Raw genomic sequence first — 16,454 nt, forward strand, 5'->3', positions numbered from 1 at the left:
CCGTGAAAACAATCGGTTGGTTCTAGTCGGTGAGCCTGTGAAAACCGACCGAGTTCGTTGTGATCTCGCAAAACAACAAGTTGGGTTGTGAGCTTGTAAAACAACCGACTGTAATCTGAGGGATTATAGTGAAATTCCCAAGAGGTCTTGGGGAGTGGATGTAGGTGCTGGGGTGCACCGAACCACTATACATCTTTGTGTTTGTGATGCCTTATCTCTTGTATTTCATGCCTTACATTCATGCTTGATTGTGTAATATCTCTAGCTTTGTTTTCTATAGAGTTATAAGTGATTGTTTAGAGTTTGCTTAGTTTCCACTCCATTCTTACCATACACATAGATTAAAATTGATCATACAACTATAAATTAATTTTAGATCAATTGCACCCTAAAGCCATAGTATAATTGCTCTAGCTTAATTTTCCACTGCTTTACTTGTAATTGCCTAGAGCTAAAGTAAATAACATCTTATTATTCCGCTGCATTCTATTCAAAGTAAAAATTAGAGAACATAATTTTTAGAAAACCCAATTCACCCCCCCTCTTGGGTTGTCACCTTGGGCAACAAGAAAGATATATAAATATCTCCAGGCAGAGCTCTCTCCTTCTGAAAGAGAAGAAGATAATCCTATTGTTGCCCAAGGTGACAACCAAAGAGGGGGGGTGAATTGGGTTTTCTAAAAATTATGTTCCCTAATTTTTACTTTGAATAGAATGCAGCGGAATAATAAGATGTTATTTACTTAAGCTCTAGGCAATTACAAGTAAAGCAGTGGAAGATTAAGCTAGAGCAATTATACTATGGCTTTAGGGTGCAATTGATCTAACATTAACTTATAGTTATATGATCAATTTTAATCTATGTGTATGGTAAGAATGGAGTGGAAGCTAAGCAAATCACTTATAACTCTATAGAAACAAATCTAGAGATATTACACAATCAAGCATGAATGGAAGGCATGAAATACAAGAGATAAAGCATCACAAACACAAAGATGTATAGTGGTTCGGTGCACCCCAGCACCTACATCCACTCCCCAAGACCTCTTGGGAATTTCACTATAATCCCTTAGATTACAGTCGGTTGTTTTACAAGCTCACAACCCAACTTGTTGTTTTGCGAGATCACAACGAACTCGGTCGGTTTTCACAGGCTCACCGACTAGAACCAACCGATTGTTTTCACGGGCTCACAATCCAACCCAGTTGGTTTTTCCAAAGGCTCACCAACCACAACCTTACAATGATTGTTTTCCGGGTTCACAATCAACCCAGTTGGTTTTCCCCAAAGGCTCACCAACCACAACCTTACAACGTTGGTTTTTCTCTTTGGCTCACCAACAAACCTTAACCCCTTGATTCAATCCCTTGATTGAATCAAGTTACAAGATATTAGAACAAGAGTTTAAATCAAATACAAGCTTCTCAAATAAGCAAATATAGCAAATGTAAATAAGTAAAGAAAAGAGAAGAAGCCCTCAAACTAATTTGTAGATGGAGGAACTCGGCTTCTTCTTCACTTGCCCCCTCTTCTGATTTTGCACGAAGTAGAGGATCTCCGAGGCAGCACACGGATGGAGAGGAAGCTTTGGGATTCACTTGAATGCTCTTCTTCTCTCTATTTTACTTTGAATGGCCCTTTTGTGCTTATGGAAGATTTTCCTTGTAATCTCTTTCAAATCTCTTCCCTAAATATTTTCTCCCACTTCCATACCTTCTCCCCTAGCTCTTCTCTTGATTTTATAGCTTTAGAGGGAGTCCCAACAAAAATCTAGCCGTTAGAGACAAAAATAGAGCCGTTGGAATCAAGAAAAAACTAGCTGTTATGCCTCCCAGCGTGCTCGAGTCGACTCGGCTGAAGTAGGAGTCGACTCGGCTGAAACAGGAGTTGATCTGTGAATAGTAGTCTGCCGGCACTGTAGCTGGGAGTCGACTCCTGAAGTTGGGAGTCGACTCCTGAAGTTGGGAGTCGACTCCTGAAGTTGGGAGTCGACTCGAGATCACTGTAGCGCAGAAAATCAACTCTCTGTCTTTTTGTTTGTTCTCAGTCGGAGTCGACTCGTAGAGTCCCGGAGTCGACTCGAGCACTGTTCCTTGAAACTCTAGAGTGCCAGAGTCGACTCGAAACTTCCAGGAGTCGACTCGAGGACTATTCTTTTGAATTTTTCTTTGAATTTGCTCCTTCAACTTGAATTCTTTGAACTTGAAGCTTGGGCCAATGAATTGTAGCTTTCTTCCAACTTTTCTTGAGAACTTTGGAGGCCTTCTTGTATTCTTCCAACTTGCTATGTTCCTTGCAAAATAAATATCTTTCTCCTTGCAACACAAACATTAGTATTTATACTTCAAGGTTTTGTGATCATCAAAATCAATCTTTGAATCAATCTTTGGGTCATCAGTCTCCCCCTTTTTGATGATGACAAAACTTGGAGTATATGCAATATAAAAGATATTATTTTCTAGAAGTAATACATAGCAAAGTTGCATGAAGTAGAAAACATATATATTTAAAAAACATACTTCATGATAATGCTTTAGATTTAATCAACTTAAGATAATCAATATATGTCAATTCCAGCTGATTTGTATTCAATTCAAAACATAAAGCATTATGCTCACTTAAGATAATCAATATATGTCAATTCCAGCTGATTTGTATTCAATTCAAAACATAAAGCATTATGAGCATATACTTAGATATTTCTCCCCCTTTTTGACAACATCAAAAAGATAGGGAAACATTAAGCACAAAGATCAGAATACTCATATATTTCTTTTCCTTATTGTACTCTGATTTGAATGTTAAATTATTGCAAGGATATGAATCATATAACTCAAGGCAATAATATTGGAATCAGATTAATGAGCACAGATCAGAGCCAATTAAGATAATTTCAGAACAGAACACATTAAATGTGATTTCAAGAAGTTTTCTAATTTGATACCACAGATAGTTTTCTATTCAAGTGTAGGTGGAATCTTCCTTAGGTTAATCCAAGAAGTACTACAAATGATATTCAAAGAAAACACGAGTGGAAATCTAACCTCTCTTCAATAATAAGTATGAAAGCTTGTTCATTTAAGACCTTTTGCCCAATCTATTAAGTATTTTATCAAACATGAGAGCAATTTTAGTTAATTTTCAGAGTAAAAGATCAAAACTTATATATTTGAGAGACATATCATCATGTTGGATCATTAATTTTTAATGTCTTCAAAGTTCTTTTATTCCTTTAGAAAATAAGCACAATTTGATACATATATAAAAATATGAATTGGCACAGAATTGACGTTCTAAAGAGCAAGCTAATTAGGACTTATTAGTGAATTTCAAAATAAATTTTCTAAGAGATACTCAAGACCATTCAACACGTTATTCTCCCCCTTTGTCATTAAGTTAAAGGCTCTTAAGATCAACTTGCAATTTGGTTCATGATTTATGCATAAGATATACTAACCAAATAACACGCCTCAAGGTGTATCATAAAGGTTTTCAGATTTAAATTTCAGATGATACATATTGGAGAGTATTAGGATCACTTTTCATTTAGTATTCTTTCTCTCTCCTTTATAAATTTATGCAATTAAGTTCCATCAGACCTCTCCTTCTGAAATTTTCTTTCTCCCCCTCAATTGATCATTCCATCTAAGAGTTTTAAAATTTGAAGATAATGTTCAATAAAATCGTCAATCTCAAAAATATATTTTCTATAAGTTTCAGCTTATTTTCACAAGACTCAAGGTTTGAGATAAGACAACCTTTATAGAACTCATCTCAAGGTAATTAAAGCATGTCTTGCAATATAAGGAGGTTCATCAAAATCAATCCATAAAGTGCAAGGTATGCATCAAATTGAAGTGACTTTAGGATAAGATACTGAATATCTAAAGCTCCCCCTTAAAAGATGCATTCTTCTTTAATCTTTCTTTTCTTTTGTCGAATTTCAGATTTTAATGATAAACGTGAATAGAGCTGAAACTTTATGATATCAAGAATGTAGAGTGATCTAGAAATATTCACAATTTATAGTAATCACTCTTTTTAATCTTTTAAGAACAAGTTATGCTTTCTCCTAATCTTAGAGAAAATGTATGAAAATATTAATCAAAAGTAATTCATTTGAAGCTTAGTTTCTTTCAAAAGCATTTACATTTTCTTTCTTTTAGATCATTCACTCTATTGATGAAAGTCTTTAATGATATAGGAGAGAAAAAACATATAGATGATCATGGAAGTATATGTATTTATAGAACTCAATTTCTTAATCACAATTTTTCAGCAATGTATACATGAAACTCAATAAATTTTTAAATATTAAAATAAAGTCATATATTTTAAAAATATTTACTTGCAATCAAGATCATTGAAAGACACATCATTTAGACCAATATTGGTACATTTTAATGATAAGAAAAGATATGTTTCGGATGCGTATCGGAGCAATCAAAATAAATTCTGTTTTTCTTACATTAACATTTTATTTAGTAATCATATGGAGTTTAAGCTTTTATACAAAATCAAATTCTGAATTTCATAAAGATTTTCAATAGAGGCCTTTTAAGTCATAATTTGAGATATGTATCTTTCACATTGTGGCTCATCTTAAATTATTATGATTGAAAAATACATATTTCAATACCATTAAAGCACTTTCAGAATCTTTGTGTTTAATTTTGAGTTTCGATACAAAATAAAGGATATTTTAACAAGTATTAGGACATTATGTATCAAAGTTAGGCGAGTAGAAAGATAGATCAAAATCAATTTATTTTCCCTAAATAGAGATATTCTTCTCTTCTCCTTTCTACAATTTTATTTAGCTTTCAGATTTTAACAATGATTGTGAATGACAAATCTGAAATTTCTTTTCAATAAAACTAAACAAAAGATGTTATGTAGCAATTCATGCATTCAATCAAATTGTCCAAGTATGAAACATTACAAAATATTGAGAACCCATAAATCAAGACATCATACTATATGCAAAATATATTAAGTGTTAAGTCATGCATTAAAATAATAATAACAAGCATGTCAAGGATCAAAGTCAATTCTTTTCAAATACACTCCCCCTATTTAAATATCATCTTGCATTGACTTCATCCTTATGGTGTGTTTCCAAGTGACTAATAATTAGACTTGATTCTTCTTATATATTTTCATTTACTTTGTCTTTCATTTTCAACTTTCTTATGCTTTATATTCTATTTGCTCCCTATCCGGTGGAGTTGGGAAGGGGCACGAGGTACTACCACTAGCCTCCCTCTTGTGCCGTCCCTAATATGCCCTATACCGAATAGTTGGGTCAAATAGTGCCGGGTACTACCACTAGCCTCCCCATTGGCACCATCCCTATGATGAGCAATATAGAAGGATTAAAATGTTTGCTTCGAATTCTCCCTGTTTAAGTGTAATTAATTATGGATTTTATCCCTTCCAAATGTGCCAAATATATTATGCTTGTTTTACTTTTCCTTAAGATTGGAGTATTTGCCTTTGCTTAGATTCTACACCTCTTGAATAATATTCATTTTCTTTTCTTTATCTCTCTCTCTTTTTGTTATTCTCAAGTAATTTACATGAAAGAGCAGAATAAAGAATTAATCTTGTGTATCATATATATGTATATCATGCAAACAACATTTTTATTATGCTCATGGATTCATAACTTCTCACAAGTTATTTTACATCAAACTTTTAAGCATATACTTGTGTATTTCATGGTTATGATATAGGCAAAGAAATCATTTAGTTTAGGCAAACCATGAAACAATTTCTAAGAGCATAAGTCAATCAATATGTATAGAGCCATGATATTAAAAGTTAATAATTAAAGAACTTAATCATGCCATAATAAGACTTAAGTTGTTGACTTTGCTCAAGAAGTATCTAGAATTACCAATCCATTCTGCATTCTTCAGTCAAATACCTACTAGATTTCTTATGTATGAACCTTTGGCTGAAGAAGGTCCTCTCTCTTGTTTGCAAGTGAATGTTTATTGTATCTTACATGGAGATATCCTTCAAGTTGAGATCTCTCATTTTCTTGCTCAAGGATCCTGCATTATTAACAAACTCCTTTTCTTTCTTGAAAGAAAGTCATTGGTTTCTTCAAGATACAAAACATTCATCCAACATATTTTTTTTTAACTAGATGACTCAATATAAGATATGACAATAGTTGAATATTGAGTCACTTTACGCCAGAGATTGCCTAAATATAAGCAAGCACATATCACTTGAACTAAAGAGATAGTTTCATTAACCAAGATGGTTCAAGGACAAGTATGTGAGGCAATAGGAAGTTTTATCAAGGTCAAATCAATTTCTCAAAAACGATTTAGTTTAGATTTTATTTGCTTAAGATAATTATTAATAAGACATGCTAGCTAAGTTTTAATCAACTTATCTTAAACAGTTGTTTCTATCAAAATTCAGATTATGATTTATTTGTTATCAATAAAATATGATTCATTAAACTTAGATTGAAGGCTTGCACAAGTGCACATAATGAGCATACAATCTGGTCTACTAGCTGTATGATAAAATAATTATTCTATCATGCTTCACTACAGCTTTAAAATAATAGATCTACTTTGCTCATCCTTTTCAAATTGTACAAAATGGGGTTATAGACATATCTTCTTCATGCCAATCTTCTATAAGAGTTTTCTTGTGGACTAACTTTGGTCAATGAAGATCCCCTTTCTTGTTTGTCTTAATTTGGAGTTTGAGAGAAGATGTTAATTCATTCATCATACGTATTTCAAACTCACCTTACATGAGCTCAGTAAAATCTTCATATAACTCTTCATTAGTAGAACCAAAAATGATGTCATCAATGCATATTTTGGGCAAATAAGATATCACAAATTCTTCTTTTTGATGTGTAGATTTATCACTATTACTTTCTATCAAAAAGGTTACTTAAGCTTTTATATTATGCTTTTGATGCTTGTTCCAAATTATATATTGCTTTATCATATTTATAATGAGTGTTTTCAAATATGGTGGTTATTTAACATATATCTTCTTTAATAAAGTAAGCATATAGGAGTCCATTCTACACACTCATTTGATAGAATATAAAGCTCATAAAGCAAGCAAATAATAATGGTGATCTTTACTTCTAATCATGCAAGAATCAAGATCTATTTCATCTTCTAAGCAAACAATTTTTCTTCATTAAATGTATTTCTGAAAAACTCAATTTGGTTATAATTATTAACAAGTTTTTAGATTGTTATATGTAAAAGATTAACCATATACATATATAATTTAATTTTAGTATTTTGATAATAAATCAGTAGTCTCATAAAGAATAAGATACCTTGATATTTTTGCACCTAAAAACTTTTCATTGAATACTCTATATGCATTGCTTGATAAATGATATCCAAGGGTAGACATATCTCTATCAGATTTGGCATTATTTTCATAAGAGCATATTAAGCATAACATGTACGACTGAAAAATGTGAAAGATATGCAATGGTTTATTTTCCATTTTTTCAGAAGATCAAAAGGAGTTTTCATCAAAAAATAGATCTAATAGAAATCATATGTATGACAAGCAGTGATGATAGCTTTTTTTAAAAATTATTTAAGTAGATGACTATCATACACAATTGTCTTTTTCATTTCTTCAAGAATTCTATTAACCCTATTTTACTTAAGGTGTCCTTGGTGCTGAAATAATTAATTTCTGTATAAACTTTATCAGGATTTTGGTTTTCAACATTGTGCCATGATACTCTTTATCTTCACAGTTTGGAAACCTTTATCATTTGAAACATTTTTACATGATTTAGCAAATACAGAAAATATTTTAATTTTATTTGCCAAGAACAAATCCAATGTAAGCTTTTGAAAACTTAGTGATGGAAACAACAATTTAGAAATTGATTTTTGTTTGTTTCCTTAGTTAGCATGCATAGCAAACTTTGACCTTTCAGAAGATAATCTAAGTAAGCCAATGGCAAGGTCTTTTGAGATTAAGTACATACTAGCATGAGTTGATTTTATATGCCAAAGATGGTTTCTTTAATCTTGGTATTCATAGTGCATATATTCAAAAGCACACCAAGTACACATTATCATATCTATGATCAATAAACAATAATGCCATGGATAAAAAACTCTCAATCAAGCATATAGAGAATTCATAGAGTTATTTTTAATAAATTGATTAATCATTTAGCAACTTATCCAATAGTGAGTAAAGTATACTATAAAATGAAGTGATTTGATTATATTTCCAAAAGTATTTTCTATATCATAAAATTGATCAATACTTGCAATTCATATTTTAATCAAATACTAAGGCAAAAATAATGATGAGATGCAAGGATTACTGATTTCATTATTATTATTATTATTATTTTTTATTTAAAAATTACTTTTCATAAGTATGTTTTAAGTTTCATTTTTTTTGACGTGTGTCTAGAACACCCATTTGTATGAAAGTTCTATTTGTTCCATGGGTATCTTGGCACACCTATGTCTACATCCTCATATTTTTATTTTGGGTACCCAAGCTTGCTTGGGTCCTTGAGAGTTAGGACATATGGTTCCTTTTGGAACCCAAATTTGTTTAATTGTAATAACTTTACTACTTGATTTAATTATGTTAGAACGATAGGTAAAGTTGTTATGTCCATTCTTTTCATGTTCGAAATATGTTATCTTATTTAATGGTTTGCTTGATAAATTCAAAACATTTTTCTTTAGGGATTCATTGCTAAGTGAAGGAATCAAGCCAAATTTTGATTTATCAAAATCAGCATGTTGGCTTTCAAACATCATTTTTAATCTTTCTGAACTTACAGTGAACTTGTTAATAAGAGATTTCAGTTGGTTAACTTCTTTACTCAAGTTTTGGTTTGTTTTGATTAAGCTATGATTTTTCTGAATCAATTCTTCTGAATTTAACCTTAAGCTTTTATTTTCAGAATTTAGTTTGTCTTGTATTTCAGCAATAGAATTTCTTTCTTTTGAAATTTGCAAATTTAGCTTTTTAAGATTTTTATTTTTCATAGCTAATTTTCTACATTCACCATACAAATCATGGAAAGCATTTAAAAGTTCATCATAAGAAAATTCTTCATGAAATTCACTAGATTCAGATTTTACTTTATTTTCTAGTGCCATAAAACATAAGTTAGTTACCTCTTGTAGTTCATTGTTGCTTCTAGCTTTCTTGCTTTTTATCTCTTTCTTCCTTTCTTCTTGCTTCCTCTTCTTCTTTGACTTTAGGAAGCTTTTGAATTTTCTTGCTGTTATTTCTTCCTCGAGTCGACTCGAGTTTACATGGAGTCGACTCGACTGACTTGAGAGTCGATTCGAGATCTTCGGGAGACGTCTCGTTCTCAGAGGCCTAAAAGATGATTCTCTGTCTTTTGAATTGTTCTGCCTCGGAGTCGACTCGGGCCTTGTCGGAGTCGACTCGGCTAACTTGGGAGTCGACTCGGAACTACTTGGAGTCGACTCGTTCACAGGGTCTTCAAGAATGTGTCTCTGCCTTTCAGACTGTTCTTCTCTAGGAGTCGACTCGGACAAACTGGGAGTCGACTCGGCTACTGTGGAGGATTCTGCAATCTCATTGTTAGTATGCAATTGAAGCACATGTGAGCTAATCTGAGATTTATCATAAATATTTTCTAAAGTATCCCAGATCTCCTTAGCAGATAAGCATGCAGAAATTTCATTAAACTTCGTTTCATGAATAGCACAATATAATATGTTCATAGCATTAGCATTCAATTGTGCTAAGTCCTTTTCATTAATAGTTTGAGAGAGTGTGTGAAGGTCATTTATTATGATTTTTCATAAATAATAGTTTTGTGATTGAATAAAAATGCGCATGCGTGCTTTCCAATATGTGTAGTCTATGCCATTAAACAGTGGAGGCCTATCAATTAACTGTCCCTCTCCTAGAAAACTATCTATTTGAGTTGTCATGATCTTTGGCTCTTGATCGTGAGATCAATAATTAATCTTGAGCACCTGCTCTGATACCACTTGTTGCCCAAGGTGACAACCCAAGAGGGGGGGTGAATTGGGTTTTCTAAAAATTATGTTCCCTAATTTTTACTTTGAATAGAATGCAGCGGAATAATAAGATGTTATTTACTTAAGCTCTAGGCAATTACAAGTAAAGCAGTGGAAGACTAAGCTAGAGCAATTATACTATGGCTTTAGGGTGCAATTGATCTAACATTAACTTATAGTTGTATGATCAATTTTAATCTATGTGTATGGTAAGAATGGAGTGGAAGCTAAGCAAATCACTTATAACTCTATAGAAACAAATCTAGAGATATTACACAATCAAGCATGAATGGAAGGCATGAAATACAAGAGATAAAGCATCACAAACACAAAGATGTATAGTGGTTCGGTGCACCCCAGCACCTACATCCACTCTCCAAGACCTCTTGGGAATTTCACTATAATCCCTTAGATTACAGTCGGTTGTTTTACAAGCTCACAACCCAACTTGTTGTTTTGCGAGATCACAACGAACTCGGTCGGTTTTCACAGGCTCACCGACTAGAACCAACCGATTGTTTTCACGGGCTCACAATCCAACCCAGTTGGTTTTCCCAAAGGCTCACCAACCACAACCTTACAATGATTGTTTTCCGGGTTCACAATCAACCCGGTTGGTTTTCCCCAAAGGCTCACCAACCACAACCTTACAACGTTGGTTTTTCCCTTTGGCTCACCAACAAACCTTAACCCCTTGATTCAATCCCTTGATTGAATCAAGTTACAAGATATTAGAACAAGAGTTTAAATCAAATACAAGCTTCTCAAATAAGCAAATATAGCAAATGTAAATAAGTAAAGAAAAGAGAAGAAGCCCTCAAACTAATTTGTAGATGGAGGAACTCGGCTTCTTCTTCACTTGCCCCCTCTTCTGATTTTGCACGAAGTAGAGGATCTCCGAGGCAGCACACGGATGGAGAGGAAGCTTTGGGATTCACTTGAATGCTCTTCTTCTCTCTATTTTACTTTGAATGGCCCTTTTGTGCTTATGGAAGATTTTTCTTGTAATCTCTTTCAAATCTCTTCCCTAAATATTTTCTCCCACTTCCATACCTTCTCCCCTAGCTCTTCTCTTGATTTTATAGCTTTAGAGGGAGTCCCAATAAAAATCTAGCCGTTAGAGACAAAAATAGAGCCGTTGGAATCAAGAAAAAACTAGCCGTTATGCCTCCCAGCGTGCTCGAGTCGACTCGGCTGAAGTAGGAGTCGACTCGGCTGAAACAGGAGTTGATCTGTGAATAGTAGTCTGCCGGCACTGTAGCTGGGAGTCGACTCCTGAAGTTGGGAGTCGACTCCTGAAGTTGGGAGTCGACTCGAGATCACTGTAGCGCAGAAAATCAACTCTCTGTCTTTTTGTTTGTTCTCAGTCGGAGTCGACTCGTAGAGTCCCGGAGTCGACTCGAGCACTGTTCCTTGAAACTCTAGAGTGCCAGAGTCGACTCGAAACTTCCAGGAGTCGACTCGAGGACTATTCTTTTGAATTTTTCTTTGAATTTGCTCCTTCAACTTGAATTCTTTGAACTTGAATCTTGGGCCAATGAATTGTAGCTTTCTTCCAACTTTTCTTGAGAACTTTGGAGGCCTTCTTGTATTCTTCCAACTTGCTATGTTCCTTGCAAAATAAATATCTTTCTCCTTGCAACACAAACATTAGTATTTATACTTCAAGGTTTTGTGATCATCAAAATCAATCTTTGAATCAATCTTTGGGTCATCACCTATGATCCTATGATCAAAGCAAGAGAAGAAGATAATCCTTGCCGGCTCCAAACTTCAAACGCCGTGTGAGTGCTCTGCAGCGGAGGAGGAGGAAGTCGTCCACGAAGAGGAGGCCAACGGAGAGGGGAGGAGGGGAAGGAGATGCGGCGGAGATCGGTGAAAAGGGCTGAGGACGGAAGGGGTCGGTCGCCGGAAGGGGACGGAAGGGCTGAGGATTTAGGGCTGTTGGATGTGGGGGGAGGGGATCGATTAGGTTTTGTGGTGGGAGGAGTGAAGTCCGACGACGCTTATAAGCGTTGTCATATTTTTACCTATGCCGATGCTTATAAGCGTCAGTAATGGTTTTTTTACCGACACTCTTTACAAGCGTCGGCGGTTACTGTCGGAAAAAAAAAATTGCCGACGCTTTTATTTAGCGTCGGCAATATAGAGTCGCGACAACCCTTTATTGTTGTAGTGCATACCTCCTCTATAAAGAGGTGCAAGTAAGCCATTAAAGAGACCATGCACGTGGTGTAAAGGTAGATAATGAAGAAGTTGATCCGAACATGTATATTCCCATGCCTCTTGTCAGAATTTGGACCTGAGAAATTGTGCTTTTTGTGTGTGTTCATTACACCTTTTTGTTTACCGGTTATACCACTTGTATAAAGAATGAGATCAGGGCCATCTCCTTCACCTATACTTGAATCCTCGATTTGCCCAATCAACTTAGAACCACATTTGCTGTTGCACTACCGAACTGCTCCATGCTGGTGACAGCATAAATAACAGAAAAAGAATCATAACATTTATAAGCCACATTCTCCAAAAGTTGTTGATGCTTTGAAGTGTTGAGGATCATGCAAAATCTCTGCTTGTGTAAAGAGCTTATTCGCAAGCTGAAGGTATTTAACGGCAAAATCCATTGTCAGTTTTGATGCCCTATACCCTTCAACCTTTTTCTCAAGAAAGAATCTCCTCAAGATACTATATGCAAATGAGGGTGAGCAGATCGGCTTTCCAGCATGAAGAAATAAACTCACATAATTCTCCATGGATGAAAGTAGTGATCTCTTCTTAATATCAGTGTATCCTACAGCATTTGCAAGTAAATCCACTACTGATAAGCCAGGAACTCAGCAATTGCTCTGCATGTGAACGGCATACTGGAATCACCCAGTCAGAGACATTCAATATAGCTTTAGATGCAAAGCGTCACTTTTCAAAAGGAAGGAGTGAGGCTGACTGAATCCATCCATAAACCTAGAAACGAAACGAAGTCCGTTCCCACAACCACTTTGGTACTTTGCTTCTTATAGTCAAAGTGGGGGACTTGCGCTTGAATTGAAGTAGCGCCTTTTGAATATGAGTGGGGCTCCTAGGTGGCGCGTTCGTGGAGCCAAACCGAAGGAAGAGCAAAAGGAAGGTTGGGCGAGGCCACCCGGCCTCGAATAGGAGGGGGCTTAGCTCTGGATCCCGCCTGCTTGTAGAAATGAATGGATCAGAAGGGGGGCTGCGTTCTATTTCCGGGCCGGGCGGGAGGTGAAGGCCAGAAGAAGAAGAGAAGTGCACCTTTCCGGTAAGGAAGAAGAGAAAAAGGTGCTATCATCTATCTCGACCAGTTTCCCGAGGCATTGGAAATCAAGACCGGCTTAGAGAATCACTGGCGTGGTTTCTCCCCCCCCCCCCCCCCATCGTTTCGCCAACAAAGAAGTCATCCTTGACTTGACGATTGACCATTCCTTCCCTACCGAGCCGCCTCTCTTCGCCATTCGAAGTACTTACCTCTGCCTTCCTTTGTTTATAACATACCAACCTTTCCAATCACTAATAAAAAAAAAAGAAATTTTGTTAAAAAAAGACTTCGTCTGTGATTTTCTCGGCCCCAAGGGAGTTTACTCGACCCATTCTCCAGTCTCCCGCACTGCTCAAGTGTGCGACTCCATATGAGGACCTCCTTCCCTTTTGCTCTGCCCACTCTCCGTTCACATGGTTATCGAAGCGGAGGAAGGGTGGGCAGCAAGTACCACGAGCCCTCTGTCCCACACATCTATCAAGAAGCAAGTGTAGTTCACCGGTTCCACCGAATGCTCCTATCTCTCGGCAAAGATTGTGTGAGTGTGCAGTTATGCTTCGGATGCTTCGCCATGGAATAGATCGACTCAGTTCCCATTCTTTTTCGGTGCACTCGCTTTATATCTCCGACACACAAGGAAGGACGCGGTGGGAAGGAAGCAGCCCTAGCCTCTGTCCGGCCGATCATTCCGCTGGCATCTTGCATTCATGCCTCCGTTTGACTGCCGCTCGGGGATGTAGTTGTAGATACGTGAGTCTTAGTGGGTCGTTGGCTCCACCTGTTATCTCCTTCTACGACATGCTGTTGTCGTCGCCTATCAAATATGTCACTTAGTAATATCTGCCTCGCTGCGGGTCAGCACCTCCGAAATAAACGGAGGACTTCATTCAGTGACTCCGCGATCGCCCTCTGAATGATCAGAATAAGGTAAAGCTTGAAGATAAATTTTGTACTCTATCAATTTCTCAGTCCCTCTAGTCGGGTGGGCGCCGACCGGTCTTTGGGCCGGATCCCCCTGAAAACCGTACGTGCGGGTCTCCCCGCATGCGGCTCACGCCATTCGAGGTGGCCCAGCCCAGCATTCATTCGCAAATCCAGTAGTGAAATTGAGACTGCTCGACCTCGGAAGCTAATTCGCGTGTAGGCAGCACTGTCTGTCTACCATCTATCTATTCATTGATACATTGGCTCGCTCCCTCCCTCTTTTTCCAAGAATGAATGAGCCGCTCGGAAAAAACCTTCCATTTCTGTCAAATGACCCGGCCTCCCCTGGCTCTTCCACCGTCCGGGCTCCCTTTCCTCCCTATGCTCCCCCAGCACAGGCCTACCACGCTTCGCGCCTGCGGCGTTTTCGCCAGACGGTCTTTGCCAGTAGTGCCATCCTCCCCGCAGGCTGTCTGTATGGGTGCGTTGTCCCTTGCTGCTACGTTCTGTTAGGCGCTATGAATTACAGGAAATTAAGTGGTTGACTTGGACAGCAAGTGGTTTACACGTTCCACTGTGCCGAGATGTGAGGTGCAGGTGGTGATGATCACCCCGGGGTATGCGCTAGCGCCCTTGACGGGCACTCCAAGACCCGCCAACGCTCGTGAAAACCCAGGTTGGTCAGTCCTCCATTCATCCGACCAAATGTGTGGATAACGAGGCCACCTTCACAACCTTCTCCCTTCTATCCCTATCCAAAGTAAGGTAGGGCGGTTCGCTTGAGTTGCTCAACCGCCCCTTTGCCCGGTGCTCATGACGCGCTACGGAACCTCCACCGTGCCGGGGGACCGAGCAGGGCATAGCTAGCGGCATAGGAGCCTACTCAGCGTCAGCGGCTTCGTGCCGCACTGGAGTGATCCAATATGTGGTTCCGCACGTTCCACCACTTCTCCGTTCATTTCCAATTCTGATTGTGAAACACCATGAGCAGCAGGATGTTGAGGTCCGAAATTCGAAGTGAAATTCTTGATTTGCCCGTTCCTAGTCGTCATGGAAAAGAAAGGCAGAAAGAAATAAGAAAGAGATTATTCCTCTAGAGCTTGTCCAGTACCACCAGTACTAAAAATGCATCTCCTTCGCCCGCGCGTGTCTACCTGGCGCGCCGCCTTGCATGCAAGCGAAGCGCTATTGGCGGCAATTAATAGCTCGAGCGATGATTGATGCAGTCAGTCAGTGCCCTCGATTGTTCCAGATAGAAGGATCATGGCGCCCCGGAACCATGACATCCAGCAGCAGCAGCATCTACTTGCATGCAAGGGACTTCTATGCCGGCTGTTATTCTCGGCTCTGTGTTGAAAAAAAGCGGCAGCTAAAGCAAATCTAAAGCTTAGTTGCTTTCTGCTTCTTATTCTTTGCCAACCAACCACTTGGTACCAAGCAACCGGTTAGCTGTAGCGCTTTCAAAGTAGAAGAGTGGTCTCTTATCTTAGAAGTGGTGGTGTAAGAAGCGCACTATCCTCTTTGTCTTGAAAGAAAGTGGTAAGCGTATACGTTAGATAAGTAAGCAGCGTAATAAGCCGGCCTTTTCAGAAAGTCCCAAATTGAAGAAAGAAAAAAGTAATGAATGCCAGTGTCCCGAAATAGAACATATGATTGATTGAATGAAGTGGCTGGCTTGGCGAGAAAAAGAAGTGTTGGTCCCATGCACCATGCCTGCTGCCTGCTCTTGTCATGCGGGCTCCCCACGTTGAATAACATGGGGGCTGTTTGCCTTTGGTAAAGATGGGGAACACCTGCTCGCTGACCCCTCTCTTCCTTCCTATGGACGACCAAAAGCAGGGTGCTCCCTATTACTAATCTATAGGGCAGGGCGTATAAGACTTGATTTGCGGCAGTCAAGGTCTGTCTTGTATAAGCGAGCAAATTGGTGCCCCCTATATCTTAAAGGCCTTTTCTAGTTCTGGCAGGGCTCCTGTTCTATCTAAGCGGGAGTAGGGTTCGCCCTCCGCCATTAAAGAAGGGGAGATGGAAAGGCAACCGTGCAGAATGCAAGGCGTGTGTGGAAGCGAGCAGGCAGGAATGAAGGCTGCGAACGATACACTCAATTTATTACCACCTGGTGTAGTGGTGCTTTGACCACATAAATATAAAAAATGAATAACGAAATGAAAATTCATTTCGAAATGAAAAAGAACTGAGGAAC

At 37.8% G+C, this 16,454-nt stretch overlaps 1 protein-coding gene and 1 pseudogene across 1 annotated transcript; one reads left to right on the forward strand and one right to left on the reverse strand.

Annotated features, from left to right (window-relative positions):
- Positions 1-12,613, reverse strand: part of LOC120105932 (putative CoA ligase CCL8 pseudogene) — a 50,380-nt pseudogene extending 37,767 nt beyond the window's left edge.
- A 1,084-nt stretch (positions 12,614-13,697) lies between these two features.
- On the forward strand, positions 13,698-14,253 carry LOC120105933 (uncharacterized). Its single transcript, XM_088723344.2, is given in 3 exon segments — positions 13,698-13,898; positions 13,901-14,138; positions 14,141-14,253. Coding segments are annotated over 3 exon segments (552 nt in total).
- The last annotated feature ends 2,201 nt before the right edge of the window (positions 14,254-16,454 follow it).

The sequence above is a fragment of the Phoenix dactylifera genome, chromosome 6 (genome assembly GCF_051530095.1).
Source record: "Phoenix dactylifera cultivar Ajwa chromosome 6, Ajwa_hap1_PhDact_Kaust_v1.1, whole genome shotgun sequence".
Taxonomy (NCBI): Eukaryota; Viridiplantae; Streptophyta; class Magnoliopsida; order Arecales; family Arecaceae; genus Phoenix; species Phoenix dactylifera.